The sequence below is a fragment of the Varanus komodoensis genome, unplaced genomic scaffold (genome assembly GCF_004798865.1).
Source record: "Varanus komodoensis strain SLA01 unplaced genomic scaffold, ASM479886v1 scaffold3, whole genome shotgun sequence".
Classification (NCBI taxonomy): domain Eukaryota; kingdom Metazoa; phylum Chordata; class Lepidosauria; order Squamata; family Varanidae; genus Varanus; species Varanus komodoensis.
This window is the reverse complement of record NW_025335761.1, coordinates 12,881,322-12,901,565: the sequence shown is the minus strand read 5'-3', so window position 1 is coordinate 12,901,565 and position 20,244 is coordinate 12,881,322. Positions and strand designations below refer to the sequence as shown.

The window sequence follows — 20,244 nt, the reverse complement described above, 5'->3', positions numbered from 1 at the left end:
GGGAAAAAGAAAGAATCTAGAGAGTGCCCCAATGCATGTGTTGAGCCAAAAACATGTTGGGACAGCCCCATGGTTGCCATGGAGTCCGTGAAATCCTGAGTCAGAAGAGAAATCCTATAGACCATAGCAACTCCCCCCCCCCCCCCCCCCCCAGTCTCCCAGTCTACCATGACTGCTGTAGCAGGTATCCGGATGGGCAGAGCTGGGAGAGACTCCCCCCGCCCACACACACATCTTGGTTATGCATGCCAGAACAGCCACCTCATCCACTATTAAAGCATGGATGAGAGAGGTCTTGTTGTGCACAGATCTGGCATTCAAAAGCAGCATCTGAGGACACAAAGGCAAGCTGAGAGCGCAACCACTGAACCTGTGGTTGGCAGCAGAGCTGGAACATGATACAGTCATTGACTGGGATGTGTTCCCCTTACCTGGCTAGCCCTTCACCCAATGCCATATCTCCAACTGCCTGTCTGTGTGCTAATTACCCCATCAGCACCCCCTCCCCCCACTTATTATTAACTGTATTGGTATTAGAAGTAATTAAGACATTTAGGGCATTTTAGTTTAGTCAGATAAGGAATAAAAATTACAGAGGTTTATAATATAATGCATGATATGTAAAGAAGGGACTGAGAAATGTTTCTCATAACAGCTCCGTGAACTTGATTGGCAGTAGCATTCAGGTCAGGAAAATACTTTTTTACCAAGTGCATAATTCAGTTATGGAATGTACTGCCGCAAGATCTGGTGACGGTCTCTAGTTTAGCTGACATTTAAAAAGGGATTAGGCTCGTCCTCCATGAATAACTATGTGGAAGCTCTGCTATGGGGTGGGGGACCTCAGATGAGATCAGAGGTTTTACAACAATGGGGCAGAGCCTCAGCTCAAGGGTCCAATACTGCCTGTGGGCATGTCACAGATGGCCACACCCCCTTCCTGCCCCCCCTCATTTCCCCCAAACACCAACCACCTAGCTGTTTTGTGCACTCCCCCCTCCCACACTTAAAACATTGAAACGCTTGCACGAAGTCTGAATTACTGGCAATAACCCCCTCCTCAACACACACCTCCTTCCCCATTACAGGATAGGACTGAAGGGGGCTGTCAGCCAAAATATCTAGAGGGCCCTAAGTCACCTGCCCATGAATTAGGTTCCTATTAGGGGGCTGGTATGCTCAAGGCGAAAAGAAAGCATATAGAGCTAACATTCTTGAAACAATGGGCCAGACTTTTTCACCCATCAGCACAGCAGTCACTTTCCCTCAACGCCCTTGAGGGAGCCTGGCTGCTTGGCTTCTGCTCCTATTCATACTATTCACTCCTCACATTTGGAATGGAGAATATTCACGGTCCAATTGATTGTCTCTGTGGGTTTGTTTGCATTTCCCTGTGGCTCAGCTCCACCGCTTCAGTCATCCAGAGCTCATTCTTTTAAAATGAGGGATTAGACACATCTGTGAATGAAAGCTGTTGAGAGATCTATAAGCCTTGATCACTACATGGAGAGATTCGATGATCAGAGACAGAACAATGTGAATATAAGATGCTGGTGACAAACATGGAGGAGGGGGGACCTTTTGCCTTCCTAACTCTGCTTACAAGCTGGAAAGTCATGGCCAGTGGTACCACGGTTAGAGCATTGAACTGGGGCTTGGTAGACTTGGATTCTTTTCCTACTTGGCCATGAAGCTCACTGGATGATTTTCGGCCAGTCACTGACTCTCAGCCTAATATACATCTTACCTACGTGCAATGTTGTTGCCAGGATAAAACTGAGTGAACGGTCATCTTTGTCAGGATGGACTCCTTGGAGGAAAGTTGGGCTATAAAGGTACCAAATATATACAATAATTGTTTGAAATTGGATAGTGAGACCTTGGTTTGATCCAGCAGGATATTCTTGTTAACAAGCTTCTCCCCACCCCTGGAACGGACTTAGTCTGTGCTTATGCCATACTGTGGTATGAATTCTTGCCCTGTGGAGTGAAGGGTGGGGTAAAAGTGTACTGTGACTTAGGTGATCATGCTTTGGAGCAGGGACTGGACTGGAACCATTTGTCATATTTCAGTTGGGTTTGATGACTCTATACCAATACAAAAGAGTCCACACTCATATCACTGTTCTGACATTGTTTTTTAATTTCATCTCTATTGCCTCCATGCAAAGTAGATCAATACAGATGAATGAGAATGCACAAGAGACAGTGCAAAATAAAGCTAGAAAAATAGGATTCTCTCTGCATTTCCTAAAGTGACAAATACGTGGAGATAGGAACTGTACTTCCCACCAGATCATGTGCATAACACTGCCAAGCTGGTGCCAAATGCAGTAGAGGCCTCCTCCTCCTCCTGTGAACCCCGAATGGCCACTTTAGGTGAAGCTTTGAAAGATCTGCAAAGTCTATCCAGGCAGCCTGGGCTGCAAGCCAACAGCAACAACTCACAGATTAATGAGTCAATGTCACCCACTTTGCATTCCTGAACCGTGAGCAAAGAATTCCTGCTGTAGCTTGCAGCCTACGCCAGACCCACCCCTGATGCAAATAACATGAGCTTCTGTGTACTCGTCCTGGGAATGCACCAAAGCCTCTTACCGACGCCAACCAGAGTGTTCAAGAAAACAAATATTCTTGGAAAATATCAAATGCCATGCCCTGTGTGGCTCTTTTACCTCCTCCAAGGAGGCCTGCTAGCAGCCCTGTCCAGACAGGAGTAAATTCAGCTGTGGCAGATTAGCATTCTAAAGCATCACTAAGTGCCTAATGCCAATTAATCAGGATGCCTCAAAGAGGAAGGGTATCTTTGGGGGAATAATCTTTTTCTGGAGCTGAACGCCTAACAGCTGAGAACAGCTGTTAAGGAAAGACAACTTTTGAAGGGCAAAGAAAAAGAAAGGCGGGAGGAGAGACAAGAAAGATAGCATGTTTCATGATTAAAGCCAATGAGCCACATTAGCTGCATTCATTGGTGCTTTGTGGGAGAGGCAATTGCATTTTTCCTCTGTATGGCAAACACCCTTTAGCTACTGTCACCAAACCAAATTCATGGCATTTTTATTCTAGAGATGTTTTTTCACTTCAATGTGACAGAAAGCTGGCGTGCGGTTATCCATCCCTCCTTAAACTGCGATGGCTGTCCAGAAAGGGACAGAGTGCTGGATGGCAGCTGCCTGCTTGTCCCACAGATTGTTCTGGCCAGTTTGCATCCTAGAAGTCACTCGTACCACATCAGACCATGTTCAGGGCACTGCGCATGAGGCTGTCCTAGGGGCCCAGTGAGCAATGGTGCAGAGCAGTCTCAGGGACTGGAGCCCTCGGTGGAGTTCACACAGTCCTGATGATCGATCTGAGGACTCTAGTCTCTGAGCGCAAAGATACATCCCAAGCCCATGGGAGAAAACCCTCAAGAACTTATTACAGTCTGAACTCATCTGACCTTCCCTTTAAGCATCTCAAACGTCATCATGGACAGCCTTATTGTAACAACCCAAACCAAGTGGGTACGTCACCCTCCAGTCTCATTAAACATCCCTCTCCACTGCGCTCCTAAACTGTGCCAGAACCATCCCAGAAATGACACCCTAAGGTGTCGACTGGAGTGGGAAGAGCAGCACAGCCTGCAGGAATGCTTTGGAAGAGAAACGGGGCACCGAGATAGTAGCAGGCTGGGGACGGCGGGGGCCCACTGCGGCTCGTTCCAGAACAGCGAGGTGAATTCCAAGGAAGAGGCTGCTCAGAAAATGGGTGCTGAATTGCAAAAAGGTGTTCAAACACTGAGGAGTACAGATGCATGGAGCAAGATGCAGAAAAGGCTGGCCATCTGCTCAATCAGGGAACACTTATTTTTTGCCTGGCCTGGCCTGGAATGGTGAGGCAAATGCTAGGAGCCACTCCACGGGGCAAACAAGGCAGCGACAGAGCCCTGCATTTCCCTTCATGTCAGGCTAATACCAATGCTGCTGCTTTCCCAGCCATCTCTCCTGCTCCCTCTGTCCCCTGATAAGGTGAGGGGTGAAGGGAGGCTCTAACGGTTAGAGTCTAACCCACTGCCAGCCCTCATTTTAAATATAAAGACAATAGATATTCCAGGAAGAGTTCTCCTCAGTGGCCCAGTAGCAATTAGGGCTCTGTTTTTATACGGTCCAATTTGGCGAAGGCAGCATGGCAAAAGAAGTGAATGCCGAAAATCTCGATCCCCCCTGCCTTTTCAGTTTTTTGGCTGTAAAGCAGCTTCTAAGGGGATGGCTTGAAAGTATGTTAAATTCTTAAAAACCAGTATGAGGAAGAGCCAGTTTCCTCTTCCCTGAGACACACTTCCTTTGGCTAAGGAGTTTCCTCTGTGTCCTTGCATAGCTCTTTGCCTGCCTCCTGCCTGGCAAAGCTGCAGAAATCTGTACTTGATTGGTGTGGGATAAGCACAGAATATGCACAGACCTTTCCATTTTCAGGATTTCTTCTCCTTTCCCATTGAACAGGGGTGGGGAGCTTGTGGCCCTCCCAAGTTTGGGGCATTTGCTACATGGGGTGATGAGAGCTGCAGGCTAAAGTATCTGGAGGGCCACAAGCAGCTACAGTTTCTGCTCTTCTCCCACAGATGTGCCAGCAAGGCCTTAAGCATCTCTCTTCCCTCACACTGCTGGTCCATGCTCAGCTACGGCCTCCCAACCGATGTTTTCTCTCACTCACCAGGGTCCGAGCCAGGCCCAGGCTATTTCACAAGCAGCTGCCAAGCAAGCCAAAACAGGAGTGAACGATCTCACCACAGGGAAGGGGAACATGCAGTGCCTCAGCTGTTGCTGCACTGCAACCCCCAACCTGTCTCATCATTGGTTATGGCTGGCCAAGGCCAATGGGAGTCGGAGTCCAGCAATATAGGGAGGGCCACGTGTCCCCCAACAGGGGCTGGACCTGCTAATGTCAAGCTGCCCCATGGCCAGGAAGGATAAGAAACTCTTTCCAAGGGAAACTAGAGGGGAAGCAGGGTAGGACACTCCCTCTGGGGCACTGGTCTCCATTCTGGGCCCCTAGGGGCAGCTGGACTACAACACCCATCAATGCAATGCCATCAATGATGGGAGCAGGAGCCTGAAAACACCTGGGGGCCTGCAGATGAGGAAGGAGAAAGGGTCCTAGTTTGAGACACAGTTAGTGAACAAGGCCTCCAGAAATTTCCGCCACGATCCCTGATTTCAGTACAACACATATGCACCAAAGAAGCCCAGGAAAGGAGCAGCACAGTCCAAAGTGATCTTCAGTTACCAGCTTGGAAAGACAGAGAGGACCAGGCAGGAGAAGACCTTTTCCCAGAAGATCTGGAGAGGTACTCTATGAGGAGGCTGCTGAGCTCAGTGGTGTGTGCAGAAGTGTAATCCCAGCTGCTTCTGTTTCAAGGTGCTTCTCCAGGAGCGGGGAGGGGAAAGACCCCTCTGCACCAGAGGCCCTGACGAGCTGCTGCCAATCAGGGTACAGTACTGGACAAACAGAGTCCGAGGAAGATAGGGCAGCTTCCTATGTTACTCTCAAATCAAACATGGAAAAGGTACCTTGCTGCTGTTTTGAAAAGCCTTTTCCGCTACCTTTGAGCCTGGGGTGGAAGCGCCGTCTGACATCTCTGCCCAGCTACTGCCGTAGTGCCTTTTATTCTGTTCTAGAGGTTTGCCCCAGAGATTCCGGCACATCAGCCTCACCCAGGCCAATCAGCAACACTATCCATGCCACTGAACGCCATTCCTCTCTTCATTGCTACTTTGTTTAAATAGTTTTTAAAAATGCTCACTCGCTCTATCACACACACACACCCCTAGAAAAATACAAACCATCCACACTTCCTTTCCCCAAAACTTTGGAAGTCCTGGTTTCCGACACTTTGAACTTCAGAAAAGTAGTCCAGCATTCCCCACCTCCTCCCCACAAAACAGCCACATGTCCCTTTTCCACCTCTCATGCTAGCAGCCAGATCCACAGTCACACAAGGAAGACAAATCCATGGGTGTCCCTTATTGCTTTGTGACAGTCCTGAATGAAGGCAGCTTCGGGAAGCAGCAGCAGGAGGCCTGAGCAGGAGCAGCTCATTCCGGGGTGAGCGAGAGAAGCACCATGATGATGATGCCTGTACACAGGAGGAGGACGTGTTGCACGGAGTTCCTAGGTGCACGAATGGGGAGAGGGAGGAAAAAAAGAGTATGCGCTGAAGCAAAGCGTGCAATATATTTATCTGAGGTTTCTCTTGATCCTTGTGAGGACCCTCAAGGCAGCTTGTCACTCAGGTGGAAAACTTGTGGTCCTCAAAATGTTTCATGGTCTGTAATACCCATGCTCCCCCACCACTCCGCTGGCTAGAGCTGATGGGAGTAGTAAGCCAAAACATCCAAAGGTCCACAAGTTGCCCACCCCGATCTATAACAGTAGAATGTTTTAAAAGCATTACACCACTGAGAAACTAGCAAAATAACAAAACACGAAGGAAAGCATTATCAGCAGCACAGGCAGGCAAAGTCTGCCAAATAAAGTTTTAAAAGCTGTGATTTATTTTTTGAAAGATGGTAGTCCTCTGGACTTTCTGAGACAATGTTGCACAAGGGGGCTGCAAGAGTGGCGAAGGTCCTGCTTCCTGGCAGTGAAACAGTTCCACCATACCCTGTTGCAAATCAAGCCTAGTTAACTAAGGCCAGTTGTTAAAAAAAGGAGCATTCCTCCTCTCACTCATGCACTCAAGAATCTGCTTGTCCGACTTTCTTCAGAATATCTTATTGGCTCCTATGCTAAGGAAGCAATGTTCTTACACTCCTGCTAATCAAGGCAAGTGATCTTGTTCCTCTGTAACTGTAAAAGCATGATTTCCCCTTTTCTCTCTGCATTCACAAATCCATTTCCTTTCTAAGCTGAAACGCATGTGTCTGATGAAGTGGGCACTGACCCGAGAAAACTTGTCACAATGTATTTGTTAGGCTCTGAGGCAGTGCAGGACTCTCTGCTCTTTCAGCAGCTTGATACTTCCTTCCTAAATAGCCATGGCTGAGACACTTACCAAGGGTCCTTCTCCTCCAGGAGATCAGGCACAACATTCACCAAGGCAATGTATAAGAATCCCCCAGAAGTAAAAGGAAGAATCCAGGCTATGGTTTCCTCTGCGCGGACAACAAGAAGTACGTCAGTGACCAAGAGGTGGCAGAAGAGAACCCCATCCAGGCAAAGCAAGAAGGGACGGGGGATGAATCTCAGTCCGACATCAATCCCCTCTTCAGCCTGTGAGTCTTACCTGTCCCTTTAGGTGACTGGGCACAAATGGCAAAGCAAACGCCAAGAATTCCCCCTAGGGCTGTGGAGAGCTGCAACTTGGCTGCACTCCAGTGATCAAACCCAGCACGCAGGAGGATGACAAAATCTCCGACCTACAAAGACATGAACAACTGAGTACGGCAGCAAGACAGCAAAGCTGAAAATGGTCTCAAAGTGAGCTCCTTCCCATGAGCATCTACAGAAGCAATGCCCAGCCTCAAGAGTTACTATGCGGGCACCTCATGGAAAGGAACATGGAGTTCGCTCGCACGTTCGAGCTTCCAGGAGGGAACAGCTCTTCCAAGTTGTCTGGTTGTGAGAAGGGATTCAGAGGTTCTAAGCAAAGGAAATTGTCACCTTTTGCCATCACCGGCACCATTTTATTTATGCATTCACTTGATTCATTTCATTTCTATACAGTCCAAGGTGAAGCCCTCTGGGTGGTTCACAACAAATCACAAAAATATAAACAAGAAGATAATACCGCATAAAATTGCAATTTACAAAATATATAACAATTTAAACAGCTAAAAACAATTTCAGTAAAATACCAGATGTCTTAAAGATAGCTTATAGAAATGCCTCATCATGTGCCATTACATGCCTGGGAGGGCAGTTGAAAAGATGATAAAAGTGGTACCAGGAGGGCTTCAGTGGGGAGATCATTCTATAATTGGGGACACCACTGAGAAGGCCCTTTCTCATGTTGGCACTTTTGGGCTGGCAGGAAGCTTTGGGGTGAGTGTGGCCGCATTTTATTTATTTATTTATTTATAAAATTTGTATGCCGTCCATTACTTGCGTCTCTGGACGGCTTACAACATAAATCAGAATAAAATAGATAAATTGACTATTCCACGCTGGCTGTAATTAATAAAATACAAACAATAAAATCCAATTACATGTTAAAATATTGCTTAAATAAAATTTAAAAAATTGAGCACATTCATTCTTTCCCTCTCATCTCCTCTGCCTCCTGTCAAATTTCAGTCCCTAACACTTTTTGTGTGGCTTCTGCAAAGCTCCAGGACATTATTATGGGTGCTGTATGGGTGCCCATATTATTTATGCCCTGTCCTTCTGCCAAGCAGCCCAAGGTGATCTGCATGACCCTTCTCTCCATGTCACCTTCACAACAACAACATGTGATCGATTAGGCTGGGTGTCAATGACTGGCACAAAGTTGTGTAGTGTGCTTGATAACCAGTGAAGCCTAGAAGCCAGCCTCTTGGAAAAGTCCCAGCCTCCCAAACAAGACAAGGCCTCTGCCCAGCTTCCCTACAGACCTCACTCACCTCATGGGGTATTTCATGCAGAAGGATTGCCAGGGTGGTCAGGAGCCCAACCTGCAGCCAGTGAGAGAAACTGGTTAAAACCATCTATGCAGCCCACAGGCCTCTATGAGCAGCAACGCAAGATTCCTCCCTATCCCTTTGGCATGCAGCCAAAGGGGATGCTGACCCCTCCTGGGTGAGGACCAAGGCGGCCTGAGAGCACCACCAGCAGGGGTGGCAGAAGGGCGTTCAATACTGCATTTTAAAGGAAGACTCCTGAGGACAGAAGCTCCATTGGCCCTCTATATGCAGAGCGACTTCAACTTCCATCAGCCCTGGCCAGCATGGCCAGTGGTCAGGAGTCCACAACATCTGAAGGACCACCTGCTTCTACAGTCCTGTGCTAAAGAGTAAAAGTGTTAGCAAACCCAATACAGTCGAACCTCGATTTCATGGGTTTAATGTTCATGGTTTTGATTATTCATGAGTTTGCCATCAATAATTAAATGGAATCATTTTTGGAGTTTTGCCATCTTTTCTTAAATGCAAGTCATATGCCGATATATATGGGTATTTTTCTGAAACAGACCCCCTGGTCACTTTTCCACAGATAATGACTGTATATATCGGCATATAATATGACCCCTGAAACCAAAAATAGCAAAAATAACCCCATGAATGTGGAGGGCCAACTGTACACAGGAACAGCACAAGACCGGTTCTAACACCAGCCTATAGCATCTGGATGTGGAAGAGTCCCACAAGTCTCTTAAAAAGGGAGCTTACCTTTCTGCTCACGAGGAAGCTTGCTGCCACTGCCAGACCATGTGTGAAATTATCAATTGTGTTGGCCACAAGATTGAGGTATCCGCTGATCTACAGGGGGATGAGGAGGTCAGCGGCAGGGTGGCAGAGGGGAGAGAGGAGAAAAATGTGAGGCTCTGTTTATCATGAAGAAACAATGGATACAACATAGGAAATCCAAGCCGACACACCGACCTTGATTTTTGGAGCTGATGGTGAAGGAAAATGAGAAGAACCATTACGCTGAGCTGCACCCAACTTCTTTCTGTGGGCTGGGCCAGCTGCCTCCTGCACAGAGACGCTCCTCCCATTGGGAATCCTTTGGACAGGTGCCCTGGGATCACCAGCCTGTGACAGAGATGGGGCAGTTCCTTTTCCATGTCCTACAAACACCGATTACTCATTCCCTTCAGAGTGTGCTATCCTAAACTAATTCCGGACTGGCTCATCATCGATGAGGAAAGACGGTAACAGAAAGGTTTACACGAAGCCCAGTTGCCCTTGTAGCAAGTATTTAATGAAGGGAATACTTATGCCCGCCTTCCCCACCCTCCAGATGTGCTTAAGTACAACTTCCACCCTGCCAGTCAGCATGATGATGAGGGGAGTTGCAGTCCAGCACGGCTGGATCAGGCTGGGTGACAAAAGGCTGCTTTAGGCAAAGATGCACAGGTAAGAGCACTCTGTGTCTACTTCGCTCCTACAACAGACTCTCAGAGGCCCAGGCTGCTGTACAACCCCCACTACTGCACCCACCCACCCACACGCACAAACACGCACAATTACAGTCCTGAAAATTCCACACTTTGACATGTGCGTGGTTTATGCCAAGTGCAGAGGCTGTGGGAGGAGATAAAAATCCCTGGTGGCATCTTGGGTGATGGGCCCAGTCCATCTCCTCTCTCGAGCATGGCTCACAGAACTGCATGGGCAACAAGGCCTGGTGTGAGCACCTGGGATCGAGCCCTTCCCTCTCCCGGCTGGGTCCTCGCCCACTGACTCCAAGGGAGCAAGCCCGAGAGGCAGGGAAAAAAGTCGCACACACATTTCTGAGGTCAAAGGGCACTCCCACCCCCATGCCATCTCCAGGCCAGGCTCATGCGCTCCTCTCATTGTCCACTCACCAAGCTGGAGCTCCCTCGCTTTTCAGTGTCTGGGAACATCTTTTCTAGGCTCAGGAAGGTCAGCAAGCCAATGATCACCCAGAGCCCCAGAAGCTTCTGCTGATGGAAACTCTGCCCTCTTCCTTGAGTTGGTGGGTACAGGGAAAAGAAAGAAACAAGGTAGAGCAAACCATTCCTATTATGAGACTTGTAAATACTGGGAGATCAAGACTGTTCCCCCGAGCTGTAAGGCACACCAAAAGAAAGCTGACCCTGCAGACAACCTCTCAGTGACTTGGTTCACACATTACAGCAACCAAAAGTATCCACTGTGTATGAGTTGCCATTGAATTGTGGTTTGTTGTTACATGCAAATCCTGCACTATGGTTTAATTAAGTTAACCAAGAATAAACCAGAGTTTACAAGCTAGCAAAAAATCTTGGGTTCTCTTCCCAATTGTTGGTGGTTAGCAGCCCATAATTAAACCAGGTGGTGGGCTTCACACGTGATGCCAGTTCACAAGTCGATGATCATCGATACGCAACCCATACTTTGAGTTGCTGTCATGTGTGAACCAGGCCATTGGTTCATCAGCACAAAAGGCAAACTTGGTTCTAGTACAGCATCTTTTCCCACCTTGATGCCCTCCAGACGTGTTGGCCTACAACTCCACCCTCCACCAGCAGAGCTTTTGCAGCCTTTTTCCTTAAGTTCGTTAACATTTGAAAAATAGCCAAATGTGGCATTTTTGTAGTGATAGGACCAACTGCTGTACTCAGGATCACATGGAAGGGTTGAAAGGAGGGCAATGTATCACCTGGAATTTAGGACCTAGTATAGGAGTTGAAGTCCTGAAAATCTCAGCTTTCAGTGTAAAAAGTGTTTATACAGCAGGAGAAAAACATGAGAAAGAAGATTAGCACACAGCACAGGCAGAGGGTCTCTGGGCTTTGCAGAGCTTCCTCTCTGTGGTTACTCGCCTTCATCTCCCCCACTCCCACTGCTCGCCTGCCCTTCTCTCCCTGTGTTGCCTCACCCACCTGCCCCCCCTGCCAACCCAGTCCTTGGGACAGAACGTAGATTCATCGAAACCTGAAAGCGCAGGCAGCACTAGATGCAAGCTCCATCAACACCGCATGCTTTAGAAAAAAATGGGGTGGGGGGTAGAGAGAGACAGACCGGTTGTTTGGGCTGCAGCCAAGCACACTCAGCATGGCAGGTTCGGAGCCTGCCTGAGCTGCAGGCCGGGGCATGAAGGCCTTGCCTTGGAAAAGCTTGTCTGACAACACCCTGGCGAGTTCGTAGCCTAAGGACATAAAATGTGCCTCTTGACTCAACCTGCTGCAATCAGCTTCACACCCTCTACTCAGCCTGCCTAGAGGCAAGAGAAACAGGAGCAAAGGGCAGGTGCCAGGTGATGCACTCCGGAAAGAAAAGGGCCAAGAAAAAACGGAGACACTTCCCAGAAGAGTCACCTCGGGTGGCACTTTGGAGAGGAGAGAAGAGAAGAGAGTCCTGCAGCAACACAGGGAGAGCTGCTCCTCTGGAAGGCTATTCTCCTGTGGCACTGCACAGTCAGAAGACTTCTGCATGGCGCGGCAGCTCTGCTCAGTGGTGCTAAAGCACAGAGAAGAAACTGCATGCAGCTCAGGAGCCCAGCTGGCTGTGGCAGCTTCCTCCCGCATTTCTCTTTCGCTTTACGGCATCTCCAGACCAGACTTCCAGATGTGCTAGGCTACAACTCCCACAGCTCCTCCAGATGTGCCAGACCGCAACTCCCCTTTGTAGTCCATTGCATCTGGAGAGGACCGTATTGGGGGAAGGTTGGTCCAGAGGATTCAAACACTCTGTGCTTGATCCTTTCTACCTGCCAAGCCAGACTCAGAATGTACAGATGACTGGCCAAGGCACAGGACAAAAAATGTCCAGTATCCAGCATCCCTTCAGAGAAAGCAAAAAGACACCCCAAAGGAAACCAGTCACAGGATCTGCCAGGAATGTGCACTGCCATGTGGAAGCACGTGGCTGCAGCCTGCCCCATCCATTCATGCCTAACTCCGGGATCTCAAGTTTCCAGCATTACCTGCGGTGGCGCTGCAGGTGTAGGCCCAGGCCTCAGGGAGCAGGTGCAGAAACACATTGCCCAGGAGCCCCCCGATAGCAAAGCTCAACAGCTGCTTCATTCGATGGGATCCTTCTGAAAGACAAATAGCTGCCAGTCACTGAAGAGCTCAGTCACCCCTTCTGTGCTACTCCAGAGAAACCTAAAAGGGATGGTGCATGCCTACAACTTGCTGCTCTGGCACAGGATTAGAAGGTTTGCTCTGCTTCCAAAGAAACACTAACACTAGGCGATTCCCATGCTGTTTAGAGCACTTGGCAACAGCGCTTGTGGGAGTGGGAAAAGTTGGGCATTCACAAGATCATGCGCCCTTTAAAAGAAGAAAGCAAGACTGAGCCTGAGCAGTGTGTTGGGAAGAGAGCAGGGCTATGCGTATTCCACAATTCCTAGCAAGTGGCACCCAAACACACAACATGGCACATAAATCAATATTGCTTTCATTGTGTGGTATATGTGCATGTTTCCAGCCCTTATGGATACCAGTTAGAAGTGTGTGGCCAATACCTGGAGAAACGTCAAAAAATATCAGGAAGAGGCATTTCCAATCTCTGTCTCCCTACCCCATAGCATTTATGCATTATTGCTATTATTATACTAGTTATACTCCACCTCTTTCTCTTGCAAGAAATCCAAGGTGGCTTACAGGTTCTTCTCCTCTCCATTTTCTCCTCTCAACAACAACCCAGTGGGGGTGGTTAGGCTAATACTGGCCCAACGTGATCCAGTGAGCTCCATGGCTAAGTGGAGACCAGAATCCAGGTCTCCTGAGCCCCAGCCCAAGATACTACACATTGGCTCTAAGATCTACCACTGGCCTGCTAAAAAGCCACCAGGTTGATATACAACCATTCAAAGCAAATTATAAAAATAAGATCATTGAAAAGTTAGGCACATTTGAAAGTTAAAACCACACACTGTAGAAAACTAGACTGAAAAGAAGTGTCTTTACATCCTTCCCAAGAGAAAGTCAGTCATGGTTCCTGAGGCAGTGCATTCCATATTTGGGAGCTATACAGGAGAAAACCATAGAAAACTGTGCCCTTTCAGCACAATGCTGTGCCCTTTCAGCACAAAATGCAAATTTGATATACTGACATCATTTACACAAGTCATAGAATTCTGCTTCTTGCAGTATCAGTTCAGAAATTTTAGTTATAGGCAATAGTCCTTTCTTAGAAAACCTTATATTCATCTTCAAGTTCTGAAGTTCTGCACTACTCCTAACTACCTTGTTTAATGAGATGACCTGACAGGGTGGTGTGCCCCAGTGTTTCAGCAGGCAGCAGTTCTTGGGGATAAGCTGGATCCCAGCTCTTGCATTAAAATACGCTCTACCCAGCAATAGCTGATGGAGCGATTCTAGCGGGGAAGGAAGCTGAAGTCCTCAGGAATACCATGGATACAAAGAAAGGTTGACCTACCTTCCGACTTCAGAGCTGCCCCCATCTCCAGAGGAATGAACAGCAGAGGAAGAACTCCACTTAGCCCCACCATAAGGGAACCAATCAGAGAACAGACCCAGGCATCCAGGCGTTCCTCGCTGAATATGGCTCCCCAGGAGCTGCCCTCCCTTTCGCAGTGTGAGCTGGCCCCGCCGGCAGCCTGGCCCAGTGGAAGGTCATGGGCCCAGGAGGCAAGAGAAAGAAGCAAGAAAGAGAGAGTTCTCGGGAGAAGGACCTTTCCCCACATCTTTACAGTGCCGCTTCAGCCTGGCTGGTTTATGCCTGCAAGAAAGAGAGAAAACATGAGCAATCCACGTCCTAGGCTCTCTTGTCCTTCTCTCCCATAGCCACAAATGAAAATCAGCCCCCGGAGGAATTTATCCCCTGGCTGGTCCTATATTCAGACTTTCTATGTTTTACTTCAAGGGGAGCAAGGGTGACTTACACTTTTTTTCCTACATGGAAATGGCACTATAACATGAAGCCATTCTTGCGCTTCCTGAGTGGCACTTCAGAATCCCCCTTCTGTCACTGAATCTCACATATATCACATTAGTGTTGAGCAACTGTGAGCAAGTCCTAAAGAAAAAGGCAATCATGTCAGCCAAGTGCCTGTGTGAGAGATAAGCAGGTGACATTTTTCTACAGCGACCTGATGGTCCATGTGAAACTGGCAATGTAGCCCAATCAGACAAAAAGTCGATCTCTCCAGTGCTGCCAAGCCAAGAGGTGAATCTTCACCACCCTTCACCACCCATTACAAACAGGGCACCCGTGTTCATGACAACAGTGGGATTGGAGTCAAAGTGCTCATCTAACATCTTGAGGACATCCATTGAGGCTCAGACAGCCCTTTGCTTCTGCATGAGAGCAACCACCACTTCAAGAACAGCACTCATCTGAATGGTCATGTGAACCCAGCCCAGAGTCCATGGCTTCCATAGATATGAAATCACAACAACTGTAATGACTAGAGCTGCCTTCCTCAATCAGTTCCAGGGTTCATGTTGTAGTCAAGTTCAGATGTTCTTGACTACAACTTCCAGCATTCTTGTCCATTGGCCATGTTGGCTGTTGCTGAGGAGGGTCGAGTGCAGTGTTTCAGGCTGAGGAACACTGGCACTCCGGCTGTGACGTTAACTAGTAAAGGAGAACAGGGACGTAACGTTTTAGCGAGCTCAGCTTTGAAAGGCTTCACCTACCAGAAGGCAGCTGCTTATAAGAGGATCTAATCAATTCAGAGTAGACTGACCTCAAGCAACAGTTATTGGCCAGAACAGCTAAAAACTGAACTTCTCTTTTCAGAGGCAGCAATACATCTGACAAACACCAGAGGATTTCCTGTCATGCCTTCTTAGTTAGGGAACATTGAAGTTCAGTGCTCACCTTCCCAAAATGGTGTGCTCCAGAGGCCTTGGACTACAACTTCCAGCTTCCCCAGCCAGCATGCCCAACAGTCATGGTGGCTGGGGGTGATGCATGTTGTAGTCTACCAGATCTAGAGGGTTCCAGGTTGGAGGAGGGGGTTCTCCCCTGACATAACCTTCCAAAAACACTATGGGGGGAACACCACAGGTACTGCATCCACATTGTAAATATAACAGGTACTCCAGGATTTAATTACACCTGTACAACCTGCAGCCAATTTACACATGCCTGTTCTTCCATTAGCAGATGCACCCTGAAGCAATGACTTGTATGAGCAAATGAACTATCCTAGGTTAGATATTGTAGATGGGGCTGTCAGTTCCTTGCAACAGCTCAAACACCATGTTTTTCAATGGAACCATCAAGCATCAAATAAGCAAATGCAAACAGACAGGCAGACAAAACACATGTGTGAACCAACCCACAAAATCCCCTCATGTCAGTCTAGGAAATAGCTTCTATGGAAAAAGAATCATATCTAGCTTTGTGACCTTTTCATAATTTCCAGGGACTTGTTTTGATCTCATAACCCACAGGCAGAGAAAAAATTGACTCAAAGCACATTCCATACTGGAGTACTAGAGACAAAACTGTCTCAGAGGAGAATGAAAGCAGCTTGCTGGAAAACAGCTGCGCTCCCTGGAGGCACTTATCCAAATTGGGAAGAGCTCCTGCCAGGAAGACGGGAATATGAATGCTGCAGCTAAGATTGCCCCAACTCCAGAAAGACAAGATGCCACAAGAAAAAGCGAGAGAGAGAGAGAGAGAGAGAGAGAGAGAGAGAGAGAGAGAGAGAGAGAGAGAGAGAGAGAGAGAGAAAGCCTTTTTAAATGCTACAACAGTAAAGATTGGAAAAACAGAATATATGGCTTATAAATTCATATACCAGCCCTTCCTAACCTTGTGCTTTGGACTACAACTCCCAGCATCCCTGACCAGTGGACATTCTGGCAGGAGTTGATGGGGAGCTGAAGTTCAAAACATCTTGAAGGCACCAGGTTGAGGAACGCTGCTATAAGCACCTACCTGTAAGTCCCATTGACCACAATGGGGTTTACTTGTGAGGAGTAACACACAGGATTGCATTGTAATCCTAGACATATTCATTCTGAGTAAACACAGTTAGGATTGTGCTATTAATCCCATGACAAATCTAATGCTGCTCTAGCCAAGAGACCAAATCTCTGCTCCAGACTTCTCACTGTGGGCTCTGCACCAAACGCTACTCAGAATGTAAACTTGTATCCAGGCCAAGAAAGAAACAGAGACCAAAAGCAGAAATATAGCAGAATATTTACATGGGACATTTCTGAAACTGCCGAGTCCCTCCAACCCAATATTTCCAGCTTATTCTAAAAATGGCCTTAATCCAAAGCACCTGGAAAGTCCAGCTCAGCTCTCTACCCAGCAAGTCAGAGCTTCTTCTGCTCTTTCCCTGACAGCCGAAAGCTTCGCCCTTGCTAACCACCCAGCTGTAATTTTTTTCCCAGCCTTGCATCCTACCACCGGGCTACTTTCCTATTTGGTTGGAAACCCAGGCATTCTCTCTAATTATGTGAGTGAGTCCAGACAAAATGTCATCTAATTCCCTTGCAACGGAAGAAGAAATAGCAGCAAACAAACTCTCTTCCAGAGCTATTTTATGAGTCCAGCAGTAAATGCCTGGAGTCCTTCAGGAAATTTGACCTTTTGCCAAAAGCTACAAGGCCTCATAGCTCCCATTCACAGTAGCTGCACCACTGAGAGATCTGGAGCATCAGCCTGCTACCCTTGGTTGAATCTTCCTGAAGGATTGCCCCATCTGGAAACTCTTTAATGCCTACAGAGAAATGTTCCCATCAAAGAGCATGCACATGCAACTTCTTCTGATTTACTGTTACTTCTAATTCACAAAGTGCTACAGTTCTTGTATATGTATACAAAAGCATTGAGAGGTAGGCCATTATTCCAATTTTACAACATGGGATGCCAGATTCTGATTTGTTCAGGTTCACCCAGTGAACTGGGCTTGCCTGTTACTATACTGAAAGTCACATCAGATACCAAACATCACTGCATCATAAACTAGCAGAAGCACAAGATACCACCGGTAGAACTGTGGAAAGAAGGAAGGAGGGAGGGAAGGAGGGAGGGAGGGAAGGAGGGAAGGAAGGAAGGAAGGAAATTCTACATGCAGGTAATCTTAATTCTGCATCAGAAACACAGAACCAGCTTCCCTATTGTCTAACATTGTCAAAGCACAATGAATTTTCAGGAAGTGGTATGGGTGGGTCATTTATGGACTCACCAAAGCCAACTTAGTGCTGCTTGCACTCTGTGAGAGCAACCATTGCCTGAACTTATCCAGCCAGATAAAAGAGACAGAGCAGTGTTTTTGCAGCTGATGTGGCTGATAGACATGGACAGTGCAATCCTCCATTATTTTGTTTAATTCCTCTTTCAATTACTAGTCATCACCACATCCTGTCCCCATAAATTCTATACTATGTATATGCTATGCACTTTATTTGATCTGTCTTGAATAAACTGCTGAAAAAATCACCCAAGTTCTTATGCTATGCAAAATGGAAAACAGAAAAAGTTTTGATCTATTTTGTCCTCACTATTCATGAATCTCTGATGTCTCCCTTTACACTAGGCCACAGTTATCCTAAAATGGAGCAGATACTGCCTGTTATTAGAAGGTGCAGGCAATTTGTGACCCTCCAGGGGTTTTGGCCTACAATGCCTCATCAGCCCTAGCCAGCATAACCAATGGTGAGAGATGATGCAAGATGTACTCCAGAACATCTGGAGGGCCATCAAACATCAGGAAGTTGACAAGTGAATTTCCTTCTGGTCAAAAGAGGATCATGTGGTTGTTGAAAACTTGTTGTTTGCCCACCATATCATATAACCTCTTTGGAAATACAGATAGCCACATTCATTAGCAAAGATTATCCTGACCAAGGCTTAATGTGAATATTCCAATATATTCCTCAGCTCTGAAAATCTTACAGCATTATTGAAAGACCACAGGGAAATACAGCAAGCAATTCAGGTTCATTCCTCACTGACCTCTACATGCATTCTTATTGTGAACACTATTTCTGATAGGGATACAAGTGAAGATAAAGTTTGTGAGACTTGGACAAGTGATGTACGCTTGACCCTGGCCCCATGAATAACACCTATCACTGCTGCTGAGAATGGGCCACTGTGCTTATCTTGTATGCAGTTAATCTTTATGTAGAGCTGTCACAGAATGTACTATTTTCATCACTATTTGACCCCACTGTTTGACCACACAATTTTTTCTCTATAGCAAAGTACACTGCCCAACTTCATGCATCTAATTAACTACATTTATATTACATTTTATTGGGTGGTATTTTATGGTTTTAATTGTCCAGAAATGTCCAAAGAGCTCCAACTATCGGGCAGTATCAAAATGTAACAAATGAATGCAACAGTAGTGATGTGATGCACCAGAGCTGACATCAAAGCACCCCTATCAGTCAGCTGCACAGTCTAGGTCCGAACTTTGGTGGCATTACGGCCGCATACACTATTTTCTCCCTGAAGGAGTGCCTGGGACATTTCTTTTCCTGAGAGGAGAACAATGCATGCATCCCACCCCACTGCCTGCAGCTAAACCGGAGGCTGAGCATTCCAGGTACAAAACTCTGCAGAACTCATTGATACGAGACCTCCGGAGCCCAGCACGGAAACAAAGGAAGAACAAGACCAGGGTTAATGAAGCTCAACGCCACCTCGCCAAATGCCCCCCGCATCAAAAGACCCATTCGGGCTCCGACCCATTTCGACTGCAGGCACGTTCTCGAAGCTGTCCCGGCTCAGGGCACCACCTGCGCCTCCCTCGGCGCTCGCCTCGGCTCTTCCATCCCGCCCCAAGCCCCGGCCGCGCTCGCTCCGCAGGCAACCCCTGCCGCTGGCCCAGACAAGCGGGGTCCCTCCACCCACAGGACGGCGCGCGGAAGGGGGTCTGCGTCCTCCCGGGGGGCACCCTCGACCCTGCGGGGAGGGGCCGGTTCATTACCGTGTGACGCCGGGCAGCTCCGGGTTGCCCCTGCCATCCAGCTGCGTCTCCGCTCGGGACTCCCCGACCCCCGCCCCTGCAGCTGCAGCTCCGCCTCCCAAACTCAGCCACGTCGGTTCCATCCTCCGCCACTCCAGAGCCTCCTCCCGGACGGACACATTAGCAACGCACCACTTCCGACGTGGCTGCTCTGGGGGAGCGATCGTCAGAGCACAGCATGCGTTGAAGGAACACGAAGGGAGCTGGAGAAAATGGGACACATTTCCGGAAGCGGCATTACAGGGGACCGGGCTTGGTGTTACTCTGCCGTACAGATGATAATACGCGAGCGCAGCGCAGCTCGGTGCGCTGTTCCAACCCGCGTTGTGAAGTTAATCGGCAGCGAAGCTTCGTTGAGAGCAGCCAGCATTAGGTCTCCTCCAGCGACCTCCCCGGCAGGCCAATGCTCCCAGTAGCCTTGCTCTGCCGGGCTGTGCCGGTAAAAGCACAAGAGCAAAGCTGGATCAGACCAAGCTTCCATGCAGATCTTCCCACCGGCATTTGAGGCGGGCTTCTTTTCGTTAGCGAACAACTGTCTTTACTAACTACGTTTACAGATCTCCCACTGGGCAGATTTTCCCGATTCTATAACGCAAATGTTTTCAGTCAGTTGAAACTGAGCGTGTGTGTGTAACACTAACAGTGATCTCTGTCTTGTGCATGCCAAGTACAGCAAGACTTGTACCTATTAGCTGAAGCACGCTCTCCCTT

General features: G+C 47.9%; 1 protein-coding gene across 3 annotated transcripts; it reads right to left on the bottom strand.

Moving 5' to 3' along the window:
- Positions 1–2,121: 2,121 nt before the first annotated feature.
- SLC39A13 (solute carrier family 39 member 13) lies at positions 2,122–19,630 on the bottom strand. Of its 3 annotated transcripts, XM_044436691.1 has the most exons (11): positions 19,495–19,630; positions 14,473–14,606; positions 14,007–14,309; positions 12,547–12,660; positions 10,484–10,605; positions 9,555–9,707; positions 9,342–9,431; positions 8,577–8,627; positions 7,262–7,394; positions 7,031–7,130; positions 2,122–6,147 (listed from the first exon to the last, which is right to left on the bottom strand). In XM_044436691.1, exons 3-11 carry the CDS (start codon positions 14,272–14,274, stop codon positions 6,072–6,074), a joined length of 1,107 nt encoding a protein of 368 aa, XP_044292626.1. In that variant the 5' UTR covers positions 14,275–14,309; positions 14,473–14,606; positions 19,495–19,630; the 3' UTR covers positions 2,122–6,071. The 3 variants fall into 3 exon arrangements, with proteins under 3 accessions (XP_044292626.1, XP_044292624.1, XP_044292627.1); XM_044436689.1 differs by lacking the exon at positions 14,473–14,606; XM_044436692.1 differs by lacking the exon at positions 14,473–14,606 and having other exon boundaries at positions 12,547–12,657.
- Between the last annotated feature and the right edge of the window lie 614 nt (positions 19,631–20,244).

Excerpts from the sequence above, each read along its gene's own strand:
- SLC39A13 (XM_044436691.1), bottom strand. The coding sequence starts at position 14,274 with ATGTGGGGAAAGGTCCTTCTCCCGAGAACTCTCTCTTTCTTGCTTCTT. Across the intron at positions 10,606-12,546 it reads CACCTGCAGCGCCACCGCAG|GAAGAGGGCAGAGTTTCCAT; the intron begins GTAATGCTGGAA and ends CACCAACTCAAG. Across the intron at positions 7,131-7,261 it reads CCAGTCACCTAAAGGGACAG|AGGAAACCATAGCCTGGATT; the intron begins GTAAGACTCACA and ends TTGTCCGCGCAG.